Source organism: Erinaceus europaeus, chromosome 3 (assembly GCF_950295315.1).
Source record: "Erinaceus europaeus chromosome 3, mEriEur2.1, whole genome shotgun sequence".
In the NCBI taxonomy this organism is placed as follows: Eukaryota; Metazoa; Chordata; class Mammalia; order Eulipotyphla; family Erinaceidae; genus Erinaceus; species Erinaceus europaeus.
The window spans coordinates 30,279,192-30,306,131 of record NC_080164.1 but is presented as its reverse complement, the minus strand read 5'-3'; the positions used below and the strand labels follow the sequence as shown (position 1 = coordinate 30,306,131).

At 41.9% G+C, this 26,940-nt stretch overlaps 1 protein-coding gene across 1 annotated transcript in view; it reads left to right on the top strand.

The window, feature by feature from the left end:
- The window catches only part of LRPPRC (leucine rich pentatricopeptide repeat containing), an 88,924-nt gene that overhangs the window by 45,186 nt on the left and 16,798 nt on the right, over positions 1-26,940 (top strand). Inside the window, exons 23-30 of the mRNA XM_016194366.2 lie at positions 1,182-1,389; positions 12,847-12,971; positions 13,362-13,468; positions 18,437-18,505; positions 19,066-19,156; positions 22,004-22,146; positions 22,284-22,389; positions 25,218-25,344. Coding sequence (XP_016049852.2) covers positions 1,182-1,389; positions 12,847-12,971; positions 13,362-13,468; positions 18,437-18,505; positions 19,066-19,156; positions 22,004-22,146; positions 22,284-22,389; positions 25,218-25,344 — 976 coding nt within the window. The remainder of the gene's footprint in view (positions 1-1,181; positions 1,390-12,846; positions 12,972-13,361; positions 13,469-18,436; positions 18,506-19,065; positions 19,157-22,003; positions 22,147-22,283; positions 22,390-25,217; positions 25,345-26,940) is intronic.

Genomic DNA, 26,940 nt, shown 5'->3' with positions numbered 1-26,940 from the left:
TTTTATTAGCGTTGCTGTTTAGATTGTGCTTGAAGATCATGACTTATGGCACAATTTGCTGATATGCCTGCACTAATGGCTTTGCTTTTGCTTAAGAGCATCTGAAGGCTAAACATAAAAACTATAAATGTGACCTTATATTTAAGAATATGAATTCTGCTGTAGTCTTGTAACTTTTAGTAATGCCATTCACCAAAGTTTGCTCTAATAAGTTTTTACTTAGAACTTTTTGAGGTAAGCCTAGCCTTTTACACACAGTGAGTGGATTTGCATACTCTGTATTCCATTGTTGATCTAGTGTGAAGCCTATTAAAATTAATTACACTTGATAATACATTCATTCCATTTGTGTGTTTCTTAGCATTCTCATTTTGGTTTGTTTTGAAATTTCCTCCTTAGTCTCTCCTCTTCCCTTTTATTCCTAGAGAAGACTAACTTTTGGCATAATGAAAGTTGTATGAGGAAAATATTTGATTTCAACATGGATTTTTTTTCCCCTTAAGCATTGCTAACACAAACTCTTTATAAGGATTTACCCTGCTTTTTAAAAATCACATTTTGTAAAGCGGTCAAAACATTTTGCCTGTGCAATAATTAGCAACAACATTATAAAAATGCACTTATTCCATATCCTAAAATGTTTGTTTCTGCCTTCCTAATGAAGCTTAATGAATCTAATGTATTAACATGCAGTCTCTTGGAAAGCTTTCATTGGCTCTGCCTGGCTAATTAGTATCGACATAGCAAACAGGCCCTATCGGTATCAGACCATTAGTCTGGCTGTATAGACAGTGTAAACACATCTTTATTATCTGGCCTCCTGACAAGCCATCTGCTGAAGAAACAATGGTGTGATTTAGCAGCTGTTGGCTGTGAAGGATAAAAGCATCCATTTAGGAGGATCTCGCAGCTATAGGGCAGACTGCTCCGGGTTACGTGGAGCAGAGTGGGCGCATGAGCCCTATCTATAATTTGTAGTCAAAGTCGCCTGGAAATGATAAAACTGTGCTATTGTGGATTTATAATTGTAGTCTCGTTTAGAAATGCAAGTAGTAATTAACTTGAAATCGGCATTATACACTAGAATTTACATTCCTGCTGGGCTTGAAATGCTGTTTTAATAGCAGTTTGTTTTCCCTACATGAAATTACCTAAGGGTCTTTTGTGTTACTCCATTGTAGATGCTATTAACATTCTAAAGGAGATGAAAGAGAAGAATGTTCTTATCAGAGATTCAACAGCCCTGTCCTTCTTCCACATCCTAAATGATGCTGCTTTGAGAGGGGAAGTCGACACAGTGAACCAGTTGCATGAAGCCATTGTGACTCTGGGGCTAGCAAAACCAACCTTGTACACAGTTTCCCCCCTGGTCACGGTGCATTTGGCAAAGTAAGTTTCAGGAAATTTTGGATTTTGAATGCTGACATTCAGAGAGTGATTCTAGTGGCTTGGTGTGATAGTGTATGAACACTCAGTGCTGTGGAAGCCATGGGAGTCGTCTGCCACCACGAGAGGACCACATCCTGGCACCCTTTGGTGCACCAGCAGCCCACTTACTTTTTATGAAGATACACAGTCCTGCACGAGATCAAACCTAGCCTTTCCCAGGTGTTGAGCCTTAAAAGTGCTAACAGTTGGGAGTCGGGTGCTAGCGGGTTAAGCGCAGGTGGCGCAAAGCACAAGGACTGGCATAAGGATCCCGGTTCGAGCTCCCGGCTCCCCACCTGTAGGAGAGTCGCTTCACGGGCGGTGAAGCAGGTCTGCAGGTCTTTCTCTCCCCCTCTCTGTGTCTTCCCCTCCTCTATCCATTTCTCTGTGTCCTGTCCAACAATGACGACAACAATAATAACCACAACAATAAAACAACGAGGGCAACAAAAGAGAGTAAATAAATATTAAAAGAAGAAGAAAAGAAAAAAGAAAGTGCTAATAGTTAATAAACACGAAGGGAACTTCTGGGCCTTTGATTAGTTATTGTGACTTACTCCCATGGAGTGTTGCCATATCTCTTCAGTCCTCCTTTCCTCTGACTGATGTTTTATTTGAATACCTTGCACCAGTACTTATGCTAGATTTAGTAAATACATTTGACAGTGTCTGTGTACCTTGTGGTGAGATGGTTTTGGGGCAACATTTATTTAGTTGGAGAATTTTTCCATTTGAAATCCTCAACTTAAGGTACCCTTACAATGCAAACCATGAAATCAGCCTTCTGTCTTCAAATGAGCAAAACATTCTACTGAAATAATTCAGCACTCTTTTTTTCTTTTTAAGATTTTTTTTTTATTATTTATTCCCTTTTGTTGCCCTTGTTGTAGTTATTGTTGGATAGGAGAGAGAGAAATGGAGAGAGATGGGGAAGACAGAGAAGGGGAGAGAAAGACAGACACCTACAGACCTCTTTCACCACCTGTGAAGCGACTCCCCTGCAGGTGGGTAGCTGGGGCTCGAACTGGGGTTCTTGCACTGGTCCTTGCGCTTTGCGTCACCTGTGCTTAACTCGCTGCGTTACCGCCTGACTCCTCAGCATTCTTTATTATTTTTTCCTTTTGCACTTTTATTTTTTCTTTTCACATTGCCCACACCTCTTCTCTTTTTATGGCTTAATGCAGTTTTTAATCTGCTTAATTTGTGATTAGAATTTTCTGTTTTTAGTGCTGCTAAGAACATATGTGTACACAGATCTTTTTGGATGGGTGTGCTGGGTTCCTTAGGATGTATCCCCAGGAGAGGAATTGCAGGATAATAGAGTAGGTCCATTTCTAGCCTTCTGAGAGTTCTCCAGACTGTTCTCCACAGAGTAAACAACACCTCTTTACTGGCTCTGTTGGGAGACTGTTTATGTATACATGCATGTACTTAGACATGCTCGTGCATGTTCTGTGAAACAGTTCCTTTGTGTCCAATCAAAATGCAGTTTATAAACTGAAGTGATTGGCCAAATCTTAACCTCTACAGTCTCAGCATTCCTTTCCTTAAAAAAACATAGTGATTCAAACAATTACTGTATTTCTTGAGTTCTTGTGTTCACAGCCAAATTTATATAGAAATCCTATAATTAATATGCTGCCTTCTAGAATTTTGATTGTTTAAAACACCCATCTCTGCAAATTGCTTGCAGAGCTCTGCATAGAGGTTTGAAAGAAGTGGGCCCAGTGCCCAGAAGATTAGACCCTTCTCTACTGCTGGGCAGAAATAAAATCAGTAATGTGAAAACGAGGCCATGGTAGGTAGAAAAGTATCTAACAAATGAAATACTTTGAATTCAGGGGCAGTTTGGTTTTCTGAGAGAGATCCGCAGGTGGAACTCAGGATCCACGAGTGCCTGGGACAAGTGGACCTTCCGAGTGGGCAACATGGTCAGCTCATTGTCCAGGAAGACCTGACTGCCCCATTCACGGGGCAGTGTTCCTGCCAAGGGCCATTTGACTATTTATAACATCACTTGAGGACTATATAAAACTATCAACTTAAATATTAGCACTTAATGCTAAGAAAAACCTCCTTAATCATTGAATGTGAGTTCTACCTGCGGTGCTTTAGCAGGCCCAGACCAGCACAGACCCTGGGCTGGAGGAATATCTGTCTTTTTTCTTTGCTTCCTGAGTACTGTCAGAGCATAGCAGGCGGCATGATTGCCTCCTGCTTCTGTTTCCCTGGGGCTTGCTTGCTTTTGTTTGACTCTGTCTCTGCTCTGCATGGCTGTTTCCATGACAAGAACTTCCAGTTTCATCTCTCATGCTAAAAGGGCTTTATTGACTGTTTTGGATGGGTGTGTTGGGTTCCTTAGGATATAACCCCAGGAGAGGAATTGTAGGATCATAGGGTAGGTCCATTTCTAGCCTTCTGAGAGTTTTCCAGACTGTTCTCCACAGAGTAAACAATACCTCTTTACTGGTTTTGTTGGGTGAGTGAGGAGGATAATAAAAAAGATAAAGAAATGCATGTTTACAAAACTGCAGAAAGCAGTTCTAATACTATGCCAGTAAATGAAAAGCTGACTTGTTAGACTTCCCCCCCCCCTTTTAATTGGGGAATTAATGTTTTACATTCAACAGTAAGTATGATAGATTGTATATGCATAACATTCCCCAGTTTCCCATATAACAATACAACCCCCACTGGGTCCTCTGAATCCTTCTTGGATCTGTATTCTCCCCACCCCCACCCCAGAGTCTTTTACTTTGGTGTGACACGCCAATTCCATTTCAGGTTCTGCTTGTGTTTTCTTTTCTGATCTTGTTTTTCAACTTCTGCCTGAGAGTGAGATCATCCCATATTCATCCTTCTGTTTCTGACTTATTTCACTCAACATGATTTTTTCAAGGTCCATCCAAGATCGGCTGAAAACGGTGAAGTCACCATTTTTTTTTTTTTTTACAGCTGAGTAGTATTCCATTGTGTATATATACCACAACTTGCTCAGCCACTCATCTGTTGTTGGACACCTGGGTTGCTTCCAGGTTTTGGCTATTACAAATTGTGCTGCCAAGAACATATGTGTCCACAGATCTTTTTGGATGGGTGTGTTGTGTTCCTTAGGATATATCCCCAGGAGAGGATTTGCAGGATTATAGGGTAGGTCCATTTCTGGCCTTCTGAGAGTTCTCCACAGAGGTTGGACCAACTGACATTCCCACCAGCAGTGTAGGAGGGTTCCTTTGACCCCACACCCTCTCCAGCATTTGCTGCTGTTACCTTTTCTGATGTCTGACATTCTCACAGGAGTGAAGTGGTATCTCATTGTTGTCTTGATTTGCATTTCTCTGACAATCAGAGACTGGGAGCATTTTTTCATGTGTTTCTCAGCCTTTTGGATGTCTTCTGTGGTGAATATTCTGTCCATGTCCTCCCCCCATTTTTGTATGGCGTTATTTGTTGTCTTTTTGTTGAGTAGACTTTTTTTAAGTGTGTTTTCTCCAGCTGATGGAAGATAGCTAATTAATTCAGAGTCAGGATGAATTCAGTGCTAGGATTAATGGCATGAGCCTGCCAAAAAGTCCACATGTACTTGATTTAATTAAATATGTTTAATCTTCAGTAATATAGTGTAATTGACCTCAGCAGGTAGAACTCAGCTGGGGACTATGCCTTCTTTCTTCAGATTTAAGATGCAACTGTGAGAAATATTTTATAACATCATATAGGATCTTTAATCCTTTCATCTTTTTGGAATGTCACTGTAGAAATTCTAAAGAGTGTTATCACTTACAAATTACAATACCAGTTTGAACTGATCCATGAGGTTGAGGCCCTTAGATGATCTTTGAGCTCTTACTTTTGAACTGAATTTTCCCAACATTTGATAAAATGCAGGAAAAACTAGTACTCTCTGAGTCTGGAAATTCGCACATTTTGCTTTTATTAATTCATTTAGGATAATCCAAAATGATACCAGGACTGCATAATTGTAAAGAAGTTAATAAGTAATCATTAAAATAATAGCATTTCCATTAAAGATAAGGGAAATTAGCAGAACGTTAAAAAAGAAATTTATTGTTTTTGTTTTAACTTTTTAAAAAATAATCTTTATTATTTGAGACATGCAGAAATTGAGAGAGGAGGGGGAGGGAGAGAGACAGACACATGCAGCCCTACTTCACCACTCATGAAGTTTTCCCCTTGCAGGTGGGGACCAGCTGTTAACTTGTTTTATAAACAGTTTTTAAAATTGAAATTATAACTAATTCTAGAGGCTAACTTAGGTCCTTCATTTTAAGAAAAAAAGGACATGCTTGAACATTGTTTTTTTTTTTTTTTTTTTAATTGCTCTTGGGAACTGGGCAGTTAAGAAGTGCACATAGTGCAAAGTGCAAGGACCAGCACGAGGATCTGGGCTTGAGCCCCCGGCCCCCCCTCCCCACAGGGGGCTGCTTCACAAGTGGCGAAGCAGGTCTGCAGGTGTCTATCTTTCTCTCCTTTGTCTTCCCCAATATATTTCTCTATGTTCTATCCAACAGTGACAGCAATGGCAACAATAACAAGGGCAACAAAAGGGGAAAACTGGCTCCCAGGAGCAGTGGTCTGTAGTGCGAGCACCTCCTGTGATAATCCCGGAGACAAAAACAAATAAAAGTGCTTTCATTAAAAGACTTGATGCTGCGCCAATGAAATGAAATTCATAAAATGTTATCTTTTAGAGGGTCCAAGTGGTGTGCACCTGGTGGAATTCACACATAACCAGGTGCAAGGACCTGGGTCCAAGCCTCAGGCCTCAGGCTCTGACCTGCAGTGGCAAAATTCATGAATAGGGGGTTACTTGTGCTGTAGGTACCTCCCTCTACCTCTCCCTCTATCCCCTTTCCTCCCCATTTCCCCTTCTCAGTTTCTCTCTGTTGGCATCCAAAAAGAAAGAAACTTAAAAATGTTATTCCAAAATTAGGTTTATACGTATTCAATTTTAGATCCACTTGTTTTCTTGCTTATTTATTTTAGTTTTTGTTTCATAAGAAAAATGTCTGGAGCTGCTTTACTGGATCAGTAGTGTAAACAGTCAAAAAAGCTATAAGCCCTGCTTCCCTTTTTTTTTTTTTTTTTAATTTTATTTTCCCTTTTATTGCCCTTGTTGTCCTGTTATTGTTGTTACTGATGTTGTCATTGTTAGGAGAAATGGAGAGAATAGAGGAAGATAGAGAGATTAAGATAGAGAGAATAGAGATTAAGATAGACACCTGCAGACCTGCTTTACTGCCTGTGAAGCGACTCCCCTGCATGTGGGGAGCCTGGGGCTCGAACCGGGATCATTTCGCTGGTCCTTGCGCTTTGCACCACATGCACTTAACCCACTGTGCTACTGCCTGACTCTCAAGCTCTGTTTTCTATTAAGGGTTTTTGGGTGCTGATTTGTGCTACAGCCCATACACGCCACCTACAGTTTATTTAAGCGATTCATGGACTGTGTCTGTGATCTTCCTGGGGCTGAGTTAGTCTTGAGGTCTTCATAGAAGTTATACTTTCTCTAAGATGAACCCCTATCAACTCAGGTTTTAAAAGTCACTTTAAGTTCTTACATAAATGGGAAATGCATGTTGCCCTGCCTTGTGCATTCCCCTTCAATTTTGGCATCTTCATTTGTACTGGATACTTTTATTATTTATGGGAATGCTTGCTTTCTAGAGCAAAACTCTATGTGCTGAAAAGAAATTGAGGTCTGGCTCTTTTACTCCATTATTGCAATTAAGAATTTAGCATCATTGGTGCCAGAGGACAAAAGTGGCTCATTTGCCCAAGGGGGACAGGCCAGTGATAAGATGATTCCTCGTCAAGGATCATTGGGTCGTAATTAAGTTACATTCATGGCTGTGGCTTTCTGAAGGATGATTGGTAAATGACAGTCTTCATGTGCTTGGTGCGGACAGTGCACTAGGGTTTTTCTCCCTCTGTCAGAAAATCCTGTTGAGCCAGATAATGTAAATGTGGCATTTTATTCTGAACAAAAGAGCAGGGAAATGAGCTATCTTGTCTAATCACTCAGTTGTTTAACACCGACTTCCAGTTTAGACTCAATTGGCTGGAAAGCACTTGACATGTGAAGTTAGTGCTGTTCCGAACGCATGTTTGAGTAAATTTTAAAGTAAATGACAGCTAAATTGTACCTAGGGAAATTACAAAGCCTTCAACACAGTTAATTTTTTGGGGAGGATTAGTTGTAATTGCAACACCAGTCTCCTTGCAGATTCCTCATTTATAGATGATGAACAGAAAAAAACGTTGAGCTCTTTCAAAAACTGGTTCTCTTCACAGAATAATTTTTGTGAAGATGATGATTTCTCCTGAATTGATTTCTCTCCACATTGAGCATCTGCTGAAGATTTCTGGAAGGATTTGTTTCTAGAGGGTGGGGTGTTTCCAACCTCTTTTTTTAGACTCCGCTCCCCTGATGCTCCCCTTTAGTGGCTTCTAGCTTGAAAGTGTTCCTTACTGCAGACCTTCTCAGAAATAGCAGCCACTTCACTCACTACACAGTGTGGTTGCCCTTTACCCATAACCGAACACCAGCACTTGTCACTTTGTGGTGTTGTGGAAGTCATGGGTGCCTCTGAACTGGAGAGCCACTTACAGAACCAACCAGACTTTTGGACTGGTCATAGTTACTGAGTGCTGTTGTTCTAACAGGTTCAGATTTACTGAAACATGCTTGACATTTTCCACGAATGTGTATGTTGTCACTTGTCCGATTTAATAGTGCTTTTGCCTGGTGCCTCTGTGTGGCCTTTTTTTTTAGTTTATTATTTTAATGAGAAAGTGTGGATACAGAGGGAGAGAGAGAGAGACCAGAACACTGCTCAGTTCTGGCTTATGGGGCTGGGGATTGAACCTGGGACCTCAGAGCCTCAGGCTTGAAAGGCTTTTGCATAACCATTTTATGCCGTTTCCCCAGCCCCTGGCCTTTTTTTTCTTTTCTTTTTTTTCCCCCCTTTGCCTCCAAGGTTATTGACTGGTGCTTGAAAAAAAAATCCTGTTCCTGGAGGCCATTTCCCCCTCACCCCATTTTGTTGCCCATGTTATTATTGTTGCTGTTGATGTTTTTGTTGGATAGGACAGAGAGAAATGGAGAAAGGAGGGAAAGACATGGAGGGGGAGAGAAAGATAGACACCTGCAGACCTGCTTCACCACCCGTGAAGTGACCCCCACCCCCCACAGGCGGGGGCCCGGGGGATGAAAACCAGGATCCTTACGCCAATCCATGCACTTCACACCATATATACTCAATCCTCTTAAGATTTATTTTTTTAGTATTTATTCATTTATTATTTATTCTCTTGTTGCCCTTGTTGTTTTATTGTTGTAGTTATTATTGATGTTGTTGTTGTTGGATAGGACAGAGAGAAATGGGAAGAGGAGGGGAAGACGCGGGAGGGGGGAAGATAGACACCTGCATTTCTGCTTCATTGCCTTTGAAGTGACTCCCCTGCAGGTGTGGAGCCGGGGGCTTGACCCGGGATCCTTACGCTGTTCCTGGTACTCTGCGTCACCTGCGCTTGACCTGCTGCACTACTGCCCAACTCCCTCTATGTGGCAGTTTTATGACTGGTTGGTAGCCTGTGTGTGCATGCCTGTTTAGCTTCATGACAGGGACTGAAGCAGGAGTTAGCATCAGATTTACTATGTTGGCTATGCTTGCCTTTCACAATTGTAGTTTCTAATGGTTTACATATGGTCATGGATTAGCACAGGCCAAGAGAATGCATTCAAGTTGATATTCTCTCATTTAAGTGTTCAGAGTATCTGCTGCGCTCACCTAGAGTGTGTCTTTCTAAAATGTAGAATTATAAGAATCTTCTTTTCCTCTATTCTGCCTGCATATCATAGGCTCACTGAATTTTGATAAAGCTTATATTAAGTTAATTTGCATCAGTCAAAATATTTTTTTAAATGATTGCTTTTTGTTAGCACCTATAGTCTTATTCATGAAATTATGTATTTCGTTTGTGTGGGTCTTGTCAGTGAAGTGAGCACAGTGGGCTTTTTGTTGAGGTAGCCTGTTGCTCAGGTCACTTCTCTTTACTGTGGCATGGGGTCCCTAGAGCAGAGGTTGCACTGTGACCTATGTCACAGACAGCTGCAGAGGTTATGCATCTAAACTGAAACACGGCATCCTGAACATTTCACAGTCGGGGTTCCAGTCATTTCTAGTGTACAGGAAATTAGTGTCTTTTTAAGTCACAGAAGCCAAAAGTAAGCTGTGTGGTTAAATGATATCCCCCTCGTGGGGCCCACCTTTTTTGTGTGCTGCCTTGCTGCTGTGTTGACTGTACCCTGCCAAGCACAGGACATTCTTCTAATGGAGTGTCTACCAGTGGTGGGCTACAGGCACTCAATAGCATGCTTTTGATGACCTAGTGCCTCTGGTAGCCGCTTTTCACCTGTAATTTTCTGTCAGTTGGGACTGACCTTCAAATACCCTGCCCTCAAAACTACCTGCAGAGCAGCAGTGCCGTTAGAGGCCAATTCATTCTGCTCAGTCTCACCACTCATGTTTTCACGAGGTTAATAGGACATCAGGTTACGTGAGACAAGGACCTTTCTGTCTCTTTGTAGAGGGGCGCAACCCACCCACAAATCAGACTGGATGCTGGGAGCCACCACAGTTCATTTCTAGCATCAGTGCACTTGAAGTGTTTTGTTAAACAGATTTCTAGTTCATTTTGGCAGTCTGAGAGCAGTAGCCAGCACTTATATGAATGAATGAGTGAATGAATGAATTCCCTCTTTGTGTCCTTGTCTTTTCTGTTGTTCTGATCATGTGTGATCTTCAGAAGCATGTATTTGGAAACAAATGAATTTTAGCATGTCTTTTATTGACAAAACAGTTATTTGTTTATCAGTAGCTTTGACCTAATGCAGTAGAAACAGTACTATTGCGGTTTGGGAATTGTTCTGAAAAAGCAAATCATACCACTTAAAAAACAAAGAAGACGAGGAAAAAAAAAGAATGTGTTACGGTTTCTGTGGTTTTCCTGACATGGAATTGTAAAAAGGCAGTAGCTGAAATGTCTGAATCCAGGGAAAGTGCTGGTGACACCAAGTTTTATGTCCTGTGTGGTGGCTGCTGCAGCGTTCCTCTTATGTGACAGTAATCTAGCCTGCAACATCTACTTGCGTTTTGAAATTAACCTGTAATTTAGTCTTCACCCCAAATGACAAAAATTCAAATGACTCTGTGGGGTGCCAGAGATGCACTGTAAACAGGGCTCTGAGCAGGGACACGATGGGGTTCCACCAGGAGGGTTTTCATTGTGTCAGGATTATTGCAGCGAAATTAGCGCTTCTTCGTGGTATTTTACCTCCTTGTGCATCTTAAAATCCTAATCTAGATAAAATAGTAATTCAGTCTGGGGCAACAGAACATTTGTATAATGGGCCAGAATGCTAGGTCTGCAGCAGGAAATAACAAAGGGCTTGCTTCCTTTTGAAAACTGTTGCACATGTGAGAAAAACAAGCATTTTCCTATATATGGGCAGTGCCACTGGTTGGATTGACCCATGTTTCTAACTACACTTTTTAGAAATGCCTTGTGGGCTTTGCAGAATCTTTAATTTTTTGTCCTTTGTTCTTAACCTCAGCCCTTACTTGGTGAGCCGTACAATAGTGCTTTCCTGGAGCGTGCTGCATTAATGGGGTGGAGGGGGGGGACCACACCTCCCACTGCTTCCTAGCTGCCCTGGGCTCCCTTCCCTCCCTCCTTCTTGGGTAGGGCACATGCACACTACCGTCACTCCAACTCTTTAGTCCATTCCTTTAAAGAAAACAGTTTTAGAAGACCCACAAAACTGTGCTTTCATATTTGTTTTAAAAACTGACTGAATGGTAGTTTCATCTTCTAATTTATGACCAGAAAAGTCATGGCAAGTTTTGTAAAAAAATATTGCCCCTTAATAAAAAAGAGAATTCACTGACTATAAAAGTATTCTATCTAGTATCAGCTAGCAACAGCAGGTGTGTATGTAGATGAACTCTTAATTCATTTCCTTCTTTGGAAAGGTGCTATCTTGACAAACTATGACCATACTAGGCTGGTGAACCTTAGTGGACCACAGTTTAGTGTCTGAGACTGGATAGTGGGGAGCTGCAGATTAAATCTCCAGCAGCACCAAATATAACAGGAGCAGTGATCTAGTGTCTCTCTCTCTCTCGTGAATCTCTTTTAAAAAAAATACAAAAAATCCCTTTTGAAAAAAGAACTGAGACAAAGTAGAAAGTTATCTGATGTTTATTGCACCAAAGTAAAGACTGTGTGTGTGGGGGGGGGTCCTGAAACATTATGGCAGAGGAGGACCTAATAGTGGTTGTAGTGTGTGGAAATGTTGTGCATATACAAACTGTTGTATTTTACTCTTGACTATGAACCATTTATCACCCAATAAAGAAATTTTTTAAAAAGGAAATTATCTGATAGCTATCAATGACATTTAATAAAGTCTTCCGATCTAGAATTGAGGCCCAGGCAGACACATATGTAGTTAGACATTTTTTGTTTGTTTAATGGTTTTTGGTTTTGGAAATAATACATTCTTGTGTTTTTATTTGCTTTGTGCTGTTTTTTTTTTCCCTTTGTTTTTGTTTATAAAAAGGAAACACTGACAAGAAACATAGAATAAGAAGGGTATAATTCCCACCACCAGAACTCCATATCCAATCCCTTCCCCTGATAGCTTTCCTATTCTTTATCCCTCTGGGAGTATGGGCCTGGGGCCATTATGAGGTGCAGAAGGTGGAAGGTCTGGCTTCTGTAATTGCTTCCCCTCTGAACATGGGCGTTGGCAGGTCGATCTATACTCCCAGCCTGTCTCTCTTCCCTAGTGGGGCGGGGTTCTGGGGAAGTGGGGCTCTGGACACACTGGTGGGATTGTCTGTCAGGGAAGTTTCGTTGGCATCATGTTAGCATCTGTAACCTGGTGGCTAAAAAAAGAGCTAGAACAAACCAACTTTTATTTAGTAATCTCAGGTAATTCACTATTTGGATTTTTTTTCCCTCTTATTTTTTTTGGCGCAATAGAACTTCATAGCTATGCAGTCCCACCTCCCTGCAGAATTTTTTTCCCTTTAGTTTCAGATAGGGCAGAAAGAATAGAAATGCAGCAGCCCTTGCTGTGTGTGGTGCTCTCTCTAGGCACCACTGGCTCAAAGGCTGATTCTTGTGCATTGTAAACCTTGTACCAAGTGAGCTGTCTCCTGTGCCCTGTGTGGGGTTTTTAGAGTGCCATCCATCCGGGGAAGCAGGGAAATGGGGCTGGTCACTATGTCAGGAGATCTCTGGTTCTACTCGAGCTCTGTGTTGTACACGTTGGCAGCCACAGCATCTCTGGCGTGGGACTTATTTTAACATTTTGACATTTCCAAGGGATGACTTACCTGCTGCTGTGAATGTCTGCTTTAAGTGCTACCAGAAATACAAGGTCCTGCCACGGTTTCATGACGTGCTGTGCAAGCTGTTAGAGAAGGGCGAGACTGATCTGGTTCATAAAGGTAAGCCATCCTTCCTTGGACCCCAGTTGGCTGATGCAGAGTGTACTAGGCTGGCAGAAGGCTCGCTCCAGCAGCTTCCTCATGACCACACTGACCTGTCTGTCATGACCTTGGACAGCACTGATGCCTACCTGGAAGTTTGCATCATAACTTGCACTCTGCTTCTGATGCCATAGCTCCTGGCACTGCCCCTGTTGCCCACTCCTACTCTTTGCAATCCGTCTTCAGGGTTACTGTGAGATAAGGACTATGATGGGTAGCTAGTGGGTTGAGCTGAATCTATAAGTTACTGTGATGATGTTCTCATAAGATTTCCCTGAGTTTGTCGAGAACCCCCAATGTCACTGTACTTCTCCATTTCCTTCTAACATGCTCCTCTTTCCCTTGTAGCCATGGGCTTCGTGACTGAGGAGCAAGGGGAAATGACCATGCTCTATGACCTCTTCTTTGCCTTCCTGCATACAGGAAACTACAAAGAGGCCAAGAAGATCATCGAGGTGTGTGTATTTTTTAATATATATATATATATTAGTGACAGTGAACCAGAGCATCACTCTGGAACATACGGTTTCTGGGATCAAACTTTGGACCTCATGTTTGAGAATCCAGTGCCTTCTCCACTCTGCCATTTCCCAGGCTGCATGAACTACCATATTCTAATTATTCGGCAGCTATTTATACTCTTAATTAGAAGACATTAAATTTTTAACCTTTAATTACATTGTTCTGATTCATGTTAATATTATTCAGCTCCAGTGATGGGAGAGGGGGCCCGGCCAACCTCTTTATAGTATGTAATTAGAGTTCAGAAGACACAGCTTAGTTGTATATGGAATTTGTTTCCTCACTTTGTTAAATTCACTGTTACATATCAAAATGATATTTGCATATTAAATCTTGGATTGTGGAACAATTAAATTAAACTGGCATTCTTGGGTGTGAAGTTGCTAATCCTCTTTGCCAGGGAATTCTTTGTTCTTAAAAGCAGTGGAATTTAATTTGCTACAGACCAGGCTCAGATTGATTTGTAATGCTTGTCTACGAGTTAATCAGCCAAACAAGTGCTGTCTGCAACTGTTGGGCATTTAATTTAAAATTTATTCCTCTTCCCCCCCCCCCCCATGGTAAGCAGCTTATGGGAAATGGTAGGTGACAAACCTGGCTGGTTTTGGATTAATGTATTTTATCTGGGCATGATTGAAATTCTGCTTACTAGAATTGGTGATTCAGAAGGTAGCTGCCGAGTTGTGATTAATCTCACCATTAAACAGTTCTACATCCCCCAGGGAAATAAAACATTCCTTGGAACATAGATCTGTTGCCTTGAAAAATTGACTGGACACACCTGACCTGCAGTTTCCCCAGCGCCCACGGTGAGGGAAACTGCAGCGCCATGGTGCTGTCTGGTGCTTCTCTGCCACTGGGGATGCCTGTCATGACATTCTACCTGCACAGAAACCAGGTGATATGACAGGGCTATGAAGTTAGCACAGCACTACCTGCTCTTACTGTGTGTCTGTCTGCCTGGGCCAGCTCAGTCCATCCTGGCAGTGGACACTGGGACTGTCCTATAGCTTCTAGAAAGCGATCTGTTCTTGCATTGACCGTGCCTGGGTTCCACTCTGTGGCCATGGTATGAGTATGAGCAGGACAGTTGGGGTGAGGGCTGGCCTCATACTATAGCCCGAAGTCCTGTGTCTCAACTTGTTCTCAGATCTGAGAGCCTGGAAACTTGATGATGACTCCTTCTCCTGCTCACCTATGTGACTACCCCCCTTCCTAAACCTTTCTGAGTTCCTCATCTGTGAGAAGGGAGTATAAGGTCTTCTCAATGCAATCACATAATGCATGTAAAGCAGCTTTCCCGTGTCCTGGATTAGGGGTGATCAATAGTATTAATTCTCTGTGCCCCTTCCAGGCTGGGATTGTGGTGGCGGCATCTTTGCCTTGAGGTCTTGCCTTCTATCTTTGGAGTAGGAGGAGGCCCTAACTCTCCAGCACTGCCCCCACACAGCACCATCCTCTTGGACATTCAGGGCAGTGTTTGCAGTCCAGCAGACAGACCCTCATCCCACAGAAGTCCTTGGCTGCAGGCTGCGACGTGTTGGCTTGCCAGGGTTGAATGACTGCTGGGTGCTTGCTACTTGCTATAGATCACTTCAAAATCTGAAGGGGTCAGAAGTAGACAGACACAACCATGGCAACAAATGAAGGGGCCTTGTAGCTTCCAGGCAGTGTGCCGTGACCTTTCCATGGTGGCTTCCCAGGACTGCTGTCTAGGGCATGCTGGGCACACAGCATCTGTGCCCTTGTGGACACCTGCCTACTGGCAGTTAAACGGTGCAGGTTGGGGCAAGTTTTCCTTCTTAAGTATAAGAAATGTCATTCTGTAGGCAACTTAAACTTCTAGTCCCCCACCACCACCCCTGATAAAACAGTTCACTTATCTATCTCTCTTTAAATTTTTGTTGCCCTTGTTTTTTATTGTTGTAGTTATTATTGTTGTTGTTATTGATGTCATCGTTGTTGGACAGGGCAGAGAGCAATGGAGAGAAGAGGGAAGACGGGGGGAGAAAGATAGACCCCTGCAGGTGGGAGAGCCAGGGCCTTGAAACTGGGATTCTTACGCCAGTCCTTGCTCTTCACGCCACATGCGCTTAACCCACTGTGCTACCACCTGACTCTCACCATAGTTCTCACCATAGTTCTCTCAAGTCTTAAAGTTTGCTTGCTTCTGTTTTATTTGGGTTTTCTTGGGGGGGGGGGGCAGCAAATTCTTGTAAATCAGATCTCTTTAAGATTTCACAGTAGTTGTTTTCTAGTAGTTTCTAGTAATTTTCTAGTAGTTGTCTTTCATCTCTAGTTCTTTGCTAAGCATAGTCACCTACACTTCCATCCATTTTTTGTCCCACAGGAAACAATGCCATCTTTATCTTTTTGATTACAAAGTAATATTCCACTGAATGTATATCCCATAACTTCTTTAGCTAGTCATCTGTTTATGGGCATTTTGGCTATTATGAATAATGCAGCTATCAACATAGACTTTCTATCTCTTATAACACTTGATTATAAGAGATATAATGGGGAGTCCAGTGGTAGCGCAACGGGTTAAGCGCAGGTGGCGCAAAGCACAAGGACCGGCATAAGGATCCCAGTTTGAGCCACCGGCTCCCCACCTGCAGGGGAGTCGCTTCACAAACGGTGAAGCAGGTCTGCAGGTGTCTATCTTTCTCTCCCCCTCTCTGTCTTCCCCTCCTCTCTCCATTTCTCTCTGTCCTATCCAACAACGACATCGATCATAACTCCAACAACAAAACAACAAGGGCAACAAAAGGGAATACATAATAAATAAATATTTTTAAAAATCTTAAAAGAAAGCCATAAGAGATATAATGGTTCAAGTTTGGTGTCTAATCATGGAAGTTATTATTATTTTGTGTGTGTGTGTGTGTGATTTGCCTATTTTGTTCAGTAACAAAGAGTGTAGCAAAAATAAAAGCTGGGGCAAATCCTTTGTTTTAATTAAGCATTAATTGGTTTTTGCTAGGTTATTGCAACATCCCATTTATAATTCTGTCCTTTTCTATGTTTTTATTTCATTTCTGTTTTTGCTTTCATCTTACATTGTTTAAAATTCAATAAGATATTAAGAGATAAGCCAGAAATGACTACTACAGAAGCCTGGGAGATTTAGTTAATCTGACCTAGATGTTCTTTTGATGATTGAGATTTATACGTGAAAACGGCTCTCAATTTCAAAATGAAATGCTGTACTAAGTGTTGTATAAGTCAGCTGCCCTGCCATCATAGGAAGATTAGTCAGCTAGGAAGGAGCCCTTGGCCAGGGTGGTAGGTCTAGGCGTCATGCTGTGGAGAGCCACACGTCAAGGAGCCCGAGTCTGTGTAGATGAGGGCAGCATTGTGTCTCCAGGCTACTGTGCACAGCCTGATGCTGGGTCTGCTTCAGCTCAGTACACAGAAAATGTACAGCTAATGTGAAAGCATTCTCGAATAGAAATAGAGTGCAAGTGTTCAGGGATTAAAGAATGTATTTCGACAACTGATTTATTCCACATTTCCTGTGTCCTCAGATGTGGGTGGGTGGGAACTTGAGTGGTTAGATGAGAGCTGAACTCAACCTCTGCCAGAGTGTGAGCAGTCTGTTTCTGCTTCACTTCTTAATTTAACAATGTCAGTGTTACTTTAAGAAATAAACAATAGGGAGTCGGACGGTAGCACAGCAGTTAAGCGCAGGTGGCGCAAAGCACAATGACCAGCAAGAGGATCCCGGTTCAAGCCCCCGGCTCCCCACCTGCAGGGGAGTCGTTTCACAAGCGGTGAAGCAGGTCTGCAGGTGTCTATCTTTCTCTCTCCCTCTCTATCTCCCCCTCCTCTCTCCATTTCTCTCTGTCCTATCCTACAACGAAGACATCAATAACAACAATAATAACTACAACAATAAAACAACAAGGGCAAAAACAAAGGGAAAATGAATAAATAAATATAAAAAAAACCAATAATGAGTACTTACTAATAAGAGCTCAACTTTGGTGTTGGTGGTAGTGGGTACCTGACTTACTCTACAGCTGAGAGAGGAAGCTAGAGTGGAAATCGAGCACCCAGGGTGGGTGAGGGTGTGGGTTTCTCATTAGAATGATGGAGTTGTAGTTCTGTATAGGGACACCTATCCAAGGGGGCTCAAAATAATGCGTTTTGAGTGACATTCTTGGAATTAGGTGAGAAGATGGTTGGTCTTTTATGCTCATATTTGGAATTATAAAATAATTGTTTTCAAGCCAGAGTTTATTGACTGAATTTTACAAATTTCTAGTTTAATTGAGACTATAATGTAATCTCAATTATTGAAATAAACTAAGACTGAGCTAATTTTAAGTACTTTGCTTGTGTTAAGCACTTAAGTCTTTATAAACATTTACTTTTAGATACTGTGAGAGCATGTGTGGTAGTCAGTACATCTCTCACTAAATTTTAAAAAGCCTTTACAGAATTCACAACTACTTATTGACCGTGACAGTTGCTAATAATTCTGCACAGCATTTTGGTGATTCTTGCTTCTGTAGTTTGCTGATGAGTGTGAAGTATGTGTGCTTAATTTGACGTATTTTATAAGTTTATTTAGTTTACCGTTTCAAGGAATCTTTAAATCAAGTAAAGCTTAGCCATTTCAATTAAAGACTTATGCTGTGAACATTGACCTGCAAAGCAACATTTTTAAATAGTCTGAGTCTTCTAGACACAGGTTAAATGCAGGATGCATTTCATGCTCTCTTCTAATTCTGATTTAAAGTCCTTGGATAACAGTGGGATTAAGTTCTAGGTTTCGTTTCATATGTCTACTTGATAAGAAGGCTGCACATTCATTAGATGGGGAATTATTTGTTGTTGAACAAAATAACATTTAGTGATGCCTCCCTCTGTGTGCTTTGATTATTTTTCTACAGACGCCAGGCATTAGAGCTCGACCCTCAAAGCTTCAGTGGTTTTGTGAGCGATGCATTTCAAACAACCAGGTTTGTGTTTAACTTCTGGCCTCCTGACACCTCAGGCTGTGAGAAGAAAGCCAGTATTTGGCTGTTCCAAGCAGAGAGCCAGGCTTGGATCTGTGGCCCCATCTAGTTAGTTGACCAGAGAAACAGCAATTGATTTCAGCCTATTTCAGCTACTTGGATGCAGTGGGGCCCTTAGTTTGTTGGCCTGGGCCTAAGGGTCTGTACTCCCTTCATCCCTTCTATGTGGAAGGAGTACCTACACAGCCCTGGGCAAAGCCACAGGGTCCAGTGGGATCACTGCCTCCTCTCCTCCAGGAAGACCTCGCCACAGTGAAGAGAGTGATGTGGCCAGGTGCTCTCAGAGCTAGGCATGCTCTCCCAGCCCTAAGTTCCTAGTATGCCTTTGTGCTCTGGCAGTTGTCCATGCAGTTTTCTTGATGGGAAAGGCCTACAGCCTTTAGCAGCAGCAGCAATAATATTACAGTGACAACTGAATTATTTAAAAAAAAAAAAAAAGGCAACTGCATAAAAGAGTATATCCTTTATGTACTATAGATTCACCTGACTATCTTATTTTTAAGGTTGAGACTCTGGAAAAGTTAGTGGAGCTGACAGAGAAACTGTTTGAATGTGATCGAGACAAGATGTACTACAGCCTGCTCAAGCTCTACAGTAAGTCCTCTGGCTGTCCTACTCTCTTCTGGCTTCTGGCACCTTAGTGTGTTCTGCTGGAGGCTGTGGTGAGGAGCCACTTGGGGGGCAGAGCGGGGGGCTGTCTCCTCCATCAAAGTGCATTCACAGGCCAAGACATATCAGCACAAAGTGCTCAATTGTGTCACTGTACATCACTTGCCTTCATGACTCCTGGCAAATGCTACAATGAGAAGGTATGAATAGCCTTCAGAGAAACAAGATTTAATGAGACTTTTGAGGAGAAACTATTTTTCTTACTTGTATCCTCAAGTGAATTTGTCACTCCTGTAAAGAGACTGTGTGTCCCTTCCTCCTGGCCTAATGCTCAATACATGCTTTTTAAATATTTTAATTTATTTTAGATAGAGATAGAAATTTAGGGGGAAGTGAGGGAGACACCTGTATCACTGTACCTCTCATGAAGCTTCCCCCCTACAGGTGGGAAATGGGGGCTTGAAGCATGGTCCTTGCACACTACTGTGTGCACTCAGTCAAGTGTGTCACCACTCAGCCCCAACAAGGCCTTTTTAATCCATGCCCATGTTATGATCCAGATTCGATTCAGTCCTGTGTCCCAAAATTACCCCATATTTTATCACATCCAAATAGCCGACTCATCTCTGAATGGCTATACTGAAGGGCAAAGAGTGATTTTTTGGTATAACATGACTTTGCCCCCTGATTCTATGTCCACACCCTTGCTTCCTTGGGCTGCATTAAGATTGAGTTGCTGTGGATCTGAATTATGAGTTGAGCATCTCAGTGACATTGATGTCCTAACTGGAGAGTCCACTCTTCCCTTCAGATTGATCTCCCCATCTCTGCAGTGCTGGACAGGCCGAGTCTGCACTCATCCTTCAGAGCATGCGCTCTCCTGCAGCAGACCCTACACATGCACACCACATACTTAGAGCATCACCTACAGGTGCTACACAATTTGAAAAGCATTGTGGCCTCAGTTACTAGAGGAACATTTGGTATGGCATGATAACTGGGATGGTCATATTATAATAGAAAAACCTATAATTCGGATTGTGGGTTCCCGAAAACATTTGACGTACCAGAACTTTTTTGAACACCTTTTTCTCTCTCTCTCTCTCTTTTTTATAATGCATTTAGTTATTAATTGTCAGAAAGTTCATGAGGTTTTTTCCGATGCAAAAATGCCTTGTGAGTTCTCCAACAGCCCAATATGATACAGAGGGAAACAGATGGGGTTGGGAAGAAAAAGGATACCTGACACACACAGGTGGGGGACCAGGATCTTGAACTGGGGTTCTCACACATGATAACTTGTGTGCTTTACCAGTTGTGCTACTGCTTGGTCCCCATATATTTTTCTTAAAAGCCCCTTTATCTTAAGACAGCACCTTCATTCTCTTGCCGGCACTTGCACTGGGATGTGCCTTGCTTGTGTCCTGCAAACACACTAGGCCTGCCTTGTTTTCTGCTGCTTATGCTGTGTGGTGCTCTTGATGCTCTCTTCCAAACATCTGTCCTCTTTGCTCCATTTTGACCCCTCATTGTGACTGCTTTACATAGTGTGTCCCAAGACAATCAGTAATCTCTCCAGGATGATTTAGGTGTCTGTGAAAGAAGTCACTTTTATGTCTAGTGACCTTCCATTCCATAGCCTTGCCAACCATTTCTTATTCAAAAGTCTTCTGTTGCTGCTTAAGTTTGCAGAGCAGTTTGTTTTGTGTATAAAGTACTCTGTCAAAAATAAAACTGCCCTGCATTTGTAGTTTTATAAAAATTACTCTTATTTTTGCAAATCCAACTTGCACTTTTACTCTGAGTTTCTACAACCACTGATATTTCTTTCCATGCTGTGTGGCATCTCCCCCTCCTTCCCCACCCAAGTAAAGTGTGGATGTATTCTATATCACAAACAAAGCACACAATGCAGACGCAAACTGAGCCAGACATTATATGATTTTCTACTTTGGGATCTTGTGTAAACATTTAAACTGTCTGTAACCCCCACCTTTGCCCTTATTCCTAAAAAATCCTCTCAATTTGAGGTGAACATTCTGAAAATCCCAGTTGTTTTAGTATTTTGGGTTTTTCCGGAATGCTTGTGCTCTGAAACAAGGGACCTGACCATGTGCAGGTAAGCTACTCTGCATTTGTGTTTGCAGGTTGGAGATCTCATTTGAAGCAGTATTTCTTTGTTTTGTTGGACATAGTGTCATTTGACTTTGTGCTTTGCTCTGCCTTTTCACAAGCAAGGATTTATTGAATTAACTGACTTTACTTGCTCTTTTAAAATACACTAGAATTTTCTAATATAGTCTCAACCCAAGGCTTTTACTGTTTGTGAAACAAATACTACCACATAGAAGGAGCTAAATCTCTCAGTGTGAGGGAATCTTCCCATCTCTTCCTATAGCCCTTCTTTCACCCTAGCATTTTTCATAGGATTGCCATATCTGTTGAGAAATCTTTCACACTCTTGGTGTGGAGTAGGCAGTGTTCCTCAGCTGAGTCCAGGAAGCTTGTAACTTTGAGACTGTCATGCACTGGAGACACAGGCCTGATTTCAGCAGTGGGCATTTCTTGGTGATCTGACAAAGCAGGCTTTGTATCCATGTAATTTTCAAGTGTTGATTTTTAAGAGGTAAAGCATTTCTATGATGTAACAAAAAAACTGTTAAAAAGTTATAGGAAAGGCCTTCTCACCTTCACCCAGTCACCCCTTGCTCCCACCCCAGAGTCAGTACTTGCAAAGTTTTTTCTTTCAACATCCAGTAAGAAGCAATTCTTACTATTTTCAGAAATTCCATTTAGTGTGTTCTTTATTTTCCACTTAATTGAATTTTACAGAAATAAATGATGACTGGCAGAAAGCAGATGCAGTCTGGAATAAAATGCAAGAAGAGAATGTTATTCCTCGTGGGAGTACACTAAGATTGCTTGCGCAGATTCTCAAAAACAATAACCAGGAGGTCCCCTTTGACGTGCCGGAGGTAATGTGCCTGCAGTTGTGACGTAATAACTGCTGCCCGAGTCAAGTCATTCACATCAGCCTAGCTTCCTGCATGCCTCTTTGTTTAACTGAATTATTTTTCTTTCTCTCTCTCTCTCTCTTTTTTTTCTTTGCAAGTTGTATGAGGATGAAAATGATTTTCTGAGTTCTCCATCATCCCCAGAGACAGAAACTTATTTCCATATAGATCTGTTGAGTGCCTGCAAGCTACAGAAACATAAAGGTAATGAATCCTGCAGGTGGGTCTGGGGCTGTGGGCTCCCCCTGCACACGCTTGTCTGAAACAGCAGCATCAGGGCCAGTGGAAATGCCAGACAGGTGCTGAGGCATATAAGTTCAGGATACTGCTCTTAATAGTGGTGACGTAGGAAGAGATCTTTAAACTATCAGATGCTTGTACTTCACTTTTAAATACTTAAGCCATAAAAAGCAAAAATATAGCACATGCTATATTTTTCTGTGCATTTTATATATTAGAGAATGAAAACTGAAAAGGGTAGACACTCGTTAAGAATAGCCTGATTGTGGGTTTTTTGTGGACAGATACTGTGTTTGATAAATGATTTGCTTTTATTTGAAGGCAGAAAAACATTGGGGCATTCATTCATTACCAGCTTTTGTGGTGGAGGTGGCAGGCCAAGTGCCCGTGTTCCTCTCCCTTTCTAGGGTTCAGCCTGAGTTTTCCTCTCTGTGCTGCGAGAAATCTTAGACTCCTTGAGGCATCCAGGACTCTCAGGTGCAGGTTCGCCTGTTTCCTTCTAGACTGCCTTGTGCTCTCACCCCACACCCTTGGCTTCCTTTACTGTAGTTCACTTTTCTCCAAAGTACATCAATAGTTGCAGGAATTAAGTGATTTTGTTCGGATATTCAAGTATGCTTTTGCTGATACAGCCATTAAAGGAATACTTTTTTTTTCCATTTTAGTACTGACAGTTTTGAACTCTAAAATATTAGAAATACATTGGACCTCTTAATTTTTAACTGGAAATTTGGTGACTAGTATCTGAAGTGAGAACAAGCAACACAGGTGTTCTTCCATTGTCGTAGTGGGAGTGCCTTTCATCCTTTCTCTGTCCTTGTTTAAGGATTTTGAATTTTTTTTTTAATTTGTGGGGCTTTGTAAGAGAAACATTGAACTAGATATAATTTTGTGTTTTATAAATGTAGAGAGATGCCTCTTCGAGTCTTTCCATGCAGTTTACTTTTATCTAATTTGTTTTATCCTATTAAATCTTGGAAGTTTTTCCATTTCTTTCATGCATATCCCAGGGTTCAAATGCTTAGGGAAATATGAATACTTTGAAAATGGAGTGCGTGCATTAGCACTACATGGGATTCCTGGTCGTTTAGTGTACACAAAGACGTGTTGTGACTTCCACACCAGAAACAAACCTGTGGTGAGTGAGTGTAGTGCATTTACAGTGACAGCACTTTTTTGTAAACTGTCGGAGAATAATAAATACACCACACCAATTTCATGTGAAGACTGCAATTTTAGAAAATAACTAGCAAGTTTTTTTTTAAAAAAACAATTTTACTGGTCTTGAGTATTCACATTGTGCATACTACATATTTCCATTTAACAAACTGATGAACTAGTATTTACATTTATTGGGAGGTAGAGGTAATTCACTCTGTCGTAACTTCTGTAGCCAGGGAAACAGGGAAATCTGCACATGTGTGAACAGCAGACTCTTGTCTGTGTGCCTTGGCTTCAGATACGTATCGAGGGACTTTAATTGGTCAGTTAATTCGTTTTGTTTGCGATGGACCAGTGCTGGTATTCTAATAAAGATCAGCCTTAGAATTCTTCCAGTTAAAAAGATGTAAAGAACACTGAGTGAACTAGAGGTCTGACAGAAAAATTAGAAGACAATAGTGGACTTTCTCCTTGCTTGCTTATGTTGAACGAGCAAAACTGGTGTGGAGTACTTGGTAATTTTTATGATAACGCAAGAATTAATTTGGGGAAGGCTGAATGTTTTACAAACTTTTGCCTCAAAGTTAATGTACATACCCAGATTATGCTCCCTTGTTAAGATGCAAATAATCATCATGGCTTTCCTTGCATTTTCTCCAAATGTAACCTTAAAGGATACCGAAGAGTGTGAGTGTGTGTGCGCGCGCGCGCTCTCTCTCTCGATTTTAATTGAAGGAGGAAAGCAGCCTCCCCCATCAGATGAAATGCACGCATAATTTCTGCATGTCCAGAAGCCTGAAGTCACATTGTTTCTCGAGTGCCCCTCTCCGACTGTGCTCTGTGTTCTCTAACGTTGAGCTTTATCCTCCAGGGCTGCTGTGCCTGCTCAGCCATGCCCTGTCTTAGCGTAGAGTGTTTATACTCAACGGAGGGGGGATTGTCCTTTCAGTTGGGTGTTTAAAGCCAGTCAATTTCATTTCAGAAAAGTAAGTGACTGAAAAGTGCAGTTACTTCTCTTTTGCTAACATCTTTTCATTCACTGACAGTTATTGTGAACAAGTGAAATAAAACTGTTAATCAGTCAAACAAATGTTGCTTAGTTTACTTGTTAGATATCTATATATTTGAAAATTGTATGTTTTTGTATAAGTCCTGTCGTAGCCAAATAATTTGATCTCCTAATTTTAGAATTATAGGCTATATTCACTTTAATGCTATTGTGCTGAAATGTTAACCATCATAACCACCCACTTATAGATTAAAGATTGCTTTAAAATAAATCTTTTGCTCCCCTCAATCTAAATTATACCTCTGGTTTATTTGGACTTTAACACACATTCTGCAGCTTATTTTGAAATTGGTATCATCTCTTGACAAACGTTCACAGGAGCTATTTGTCATGAAAATGGGGGTTTTCAAAGACTAGTGTGGAAAACAAATGCAGAGGGGAGCCCTTGGGTTTCTGTCCGGAACTGCCACTTGGCTTTCTGCTGTTCAAAGAAGTGCCGGCACCTGCTGCCTGTTCAGAGTGTCTCTGCAGAGTGGCGGGCTACTTCATATATTGGGATGTCTGGACCTGCTTTGGGGCTCTTACAGTGATGTAATCTGAGATTTTCTCTACTTTTTTATAGATGCGTATCAAATTTTCCTGAAAGCACAAAAGCAAAACATTGTGTTTAACAGTGACACTTACAGCAGCCTCATAAAACTACTGTTGTCGAAGGATGACTTCACTAATGCAATGCATGTGAAAAGCGTGTAAGTACACATTCATTTGTTAGACCTCTCACTTAAAATGGTTACCAGCTGCATTAGGGTTTTTTGCTAGTATTGTGTTGTTGTGGTAGCAGTTAATTATCTTCAGCTGCTCTTTAAGAGCATAGGAAATGGCTTTCCAGTGTTGTGGAAGCTTTCAGCCTCTAAAAAGCAGCTTTCTGACCCCGTTTAGAATGGTGCACTACTCACCTTGTGCTATTTCGCGGCCCGTTTATGAGGCCCATGCTCAGATGGGACTTCTCACACCGCTGAATGGGCGAGTTAGGTCTGAGCCCGTTTCATGCAGGCAACCTCTTGGCATGATGTCCAGAACCCCGGCCGCAATGTCAGTTTTGCCTGTAATCCCTGTCGCCTTTTGCTAAGTCTGATTCCTTCTTTTTTTTTTTTTTAATTTAATTTATTTATTCCCTTTTGTTGCCCTTATTGTTTTATTGTTGTTGTCGTTGTTGGATAGGACAGAGAGAAATGGAGAGAGGAGGGGAAGACAGAGAGGAGGAGAGAAAGATAGACACCTGCAGACCTGCTTCACCACCTGTGAAGCGACTCCCATGCAGGTGGGGAGCCGGGGTTCGAACCGGGATCTTTATGCTGGTCCTTGTGCTTTGCACCACCTGCGCTTAACCCGCTGCGCTACAGCCCGACTCCCAGTCTGATTCCTTCTATATGAGTAGATGGTGATAAGATTTCTTCTTCTAACTGTGGAAGGAGAGAGTGACACAGATAAAGCCAGCATGGTCAGTACAGAGCAAATGCCCTTTCTCTCCCCTCCACTTATGGGTCTTACTATTATTTTTTATTATTAAAGTTTGTTCTTTCTTCTCCTCCCCTCTCCTCCCTCTTTATTTAATTCATGAGACACAGAAAAAAGCCACAGCAGCACTCTGAGAAATTATGCAGGGTACTATCAAGCTTAGGCCCTCATACTTGCAAGTCTGGTGCTGTCCCACTGAGCCCACTCCCAGGCTGTCCCCCAGAGATGACAGTGTAGCAGCCATCCCTAGTGATTCCAGAACCGGTTTATAGACATTTCATCACACCTCACTAATAATGAAGCATGCTGATGCTTGAGACCTCTTGAGCATCTTCACAAGATAGGAACTTCTCCAAGGACATGATTTAAGAATGCGGATCTGGGGAGTCGGGCGGTAGCACAGCGGGTTGAGCGCACATGGCGCAGAGCGCAAGGGCCGGTGTAAGGATCATGGCCAAGCCCCCGGCTCCCCACCTACAGGAGGTCGCTTCAAAGGCAGTGAAGCAGGTCTGCAGGTGTCTATCTTTCTCTCCTCCTCTCTGTCTTCCTCTCCTCTCTCCATTTCTCTCTGTCCTATTCAGCAACAACAGCTATGACAACAATAACAACTACAACAAGCACAATAACAGGGGTAACAAAATGGGGAAAATAGCCTCCAGGAGTAGTGTAGTACAGGCACTGAGCCCCAGCAATAACCCTGAAGGCAAAAAGAATTAAATTTTAAAAAAATACGGATCTAACCATTTTCTTACCTCACAGCAAAATATTCACCCAGCCTCTCTACTTGTGCTTGGGGGGGTGATTATGTAGAGTTGGTGTTCAAACTG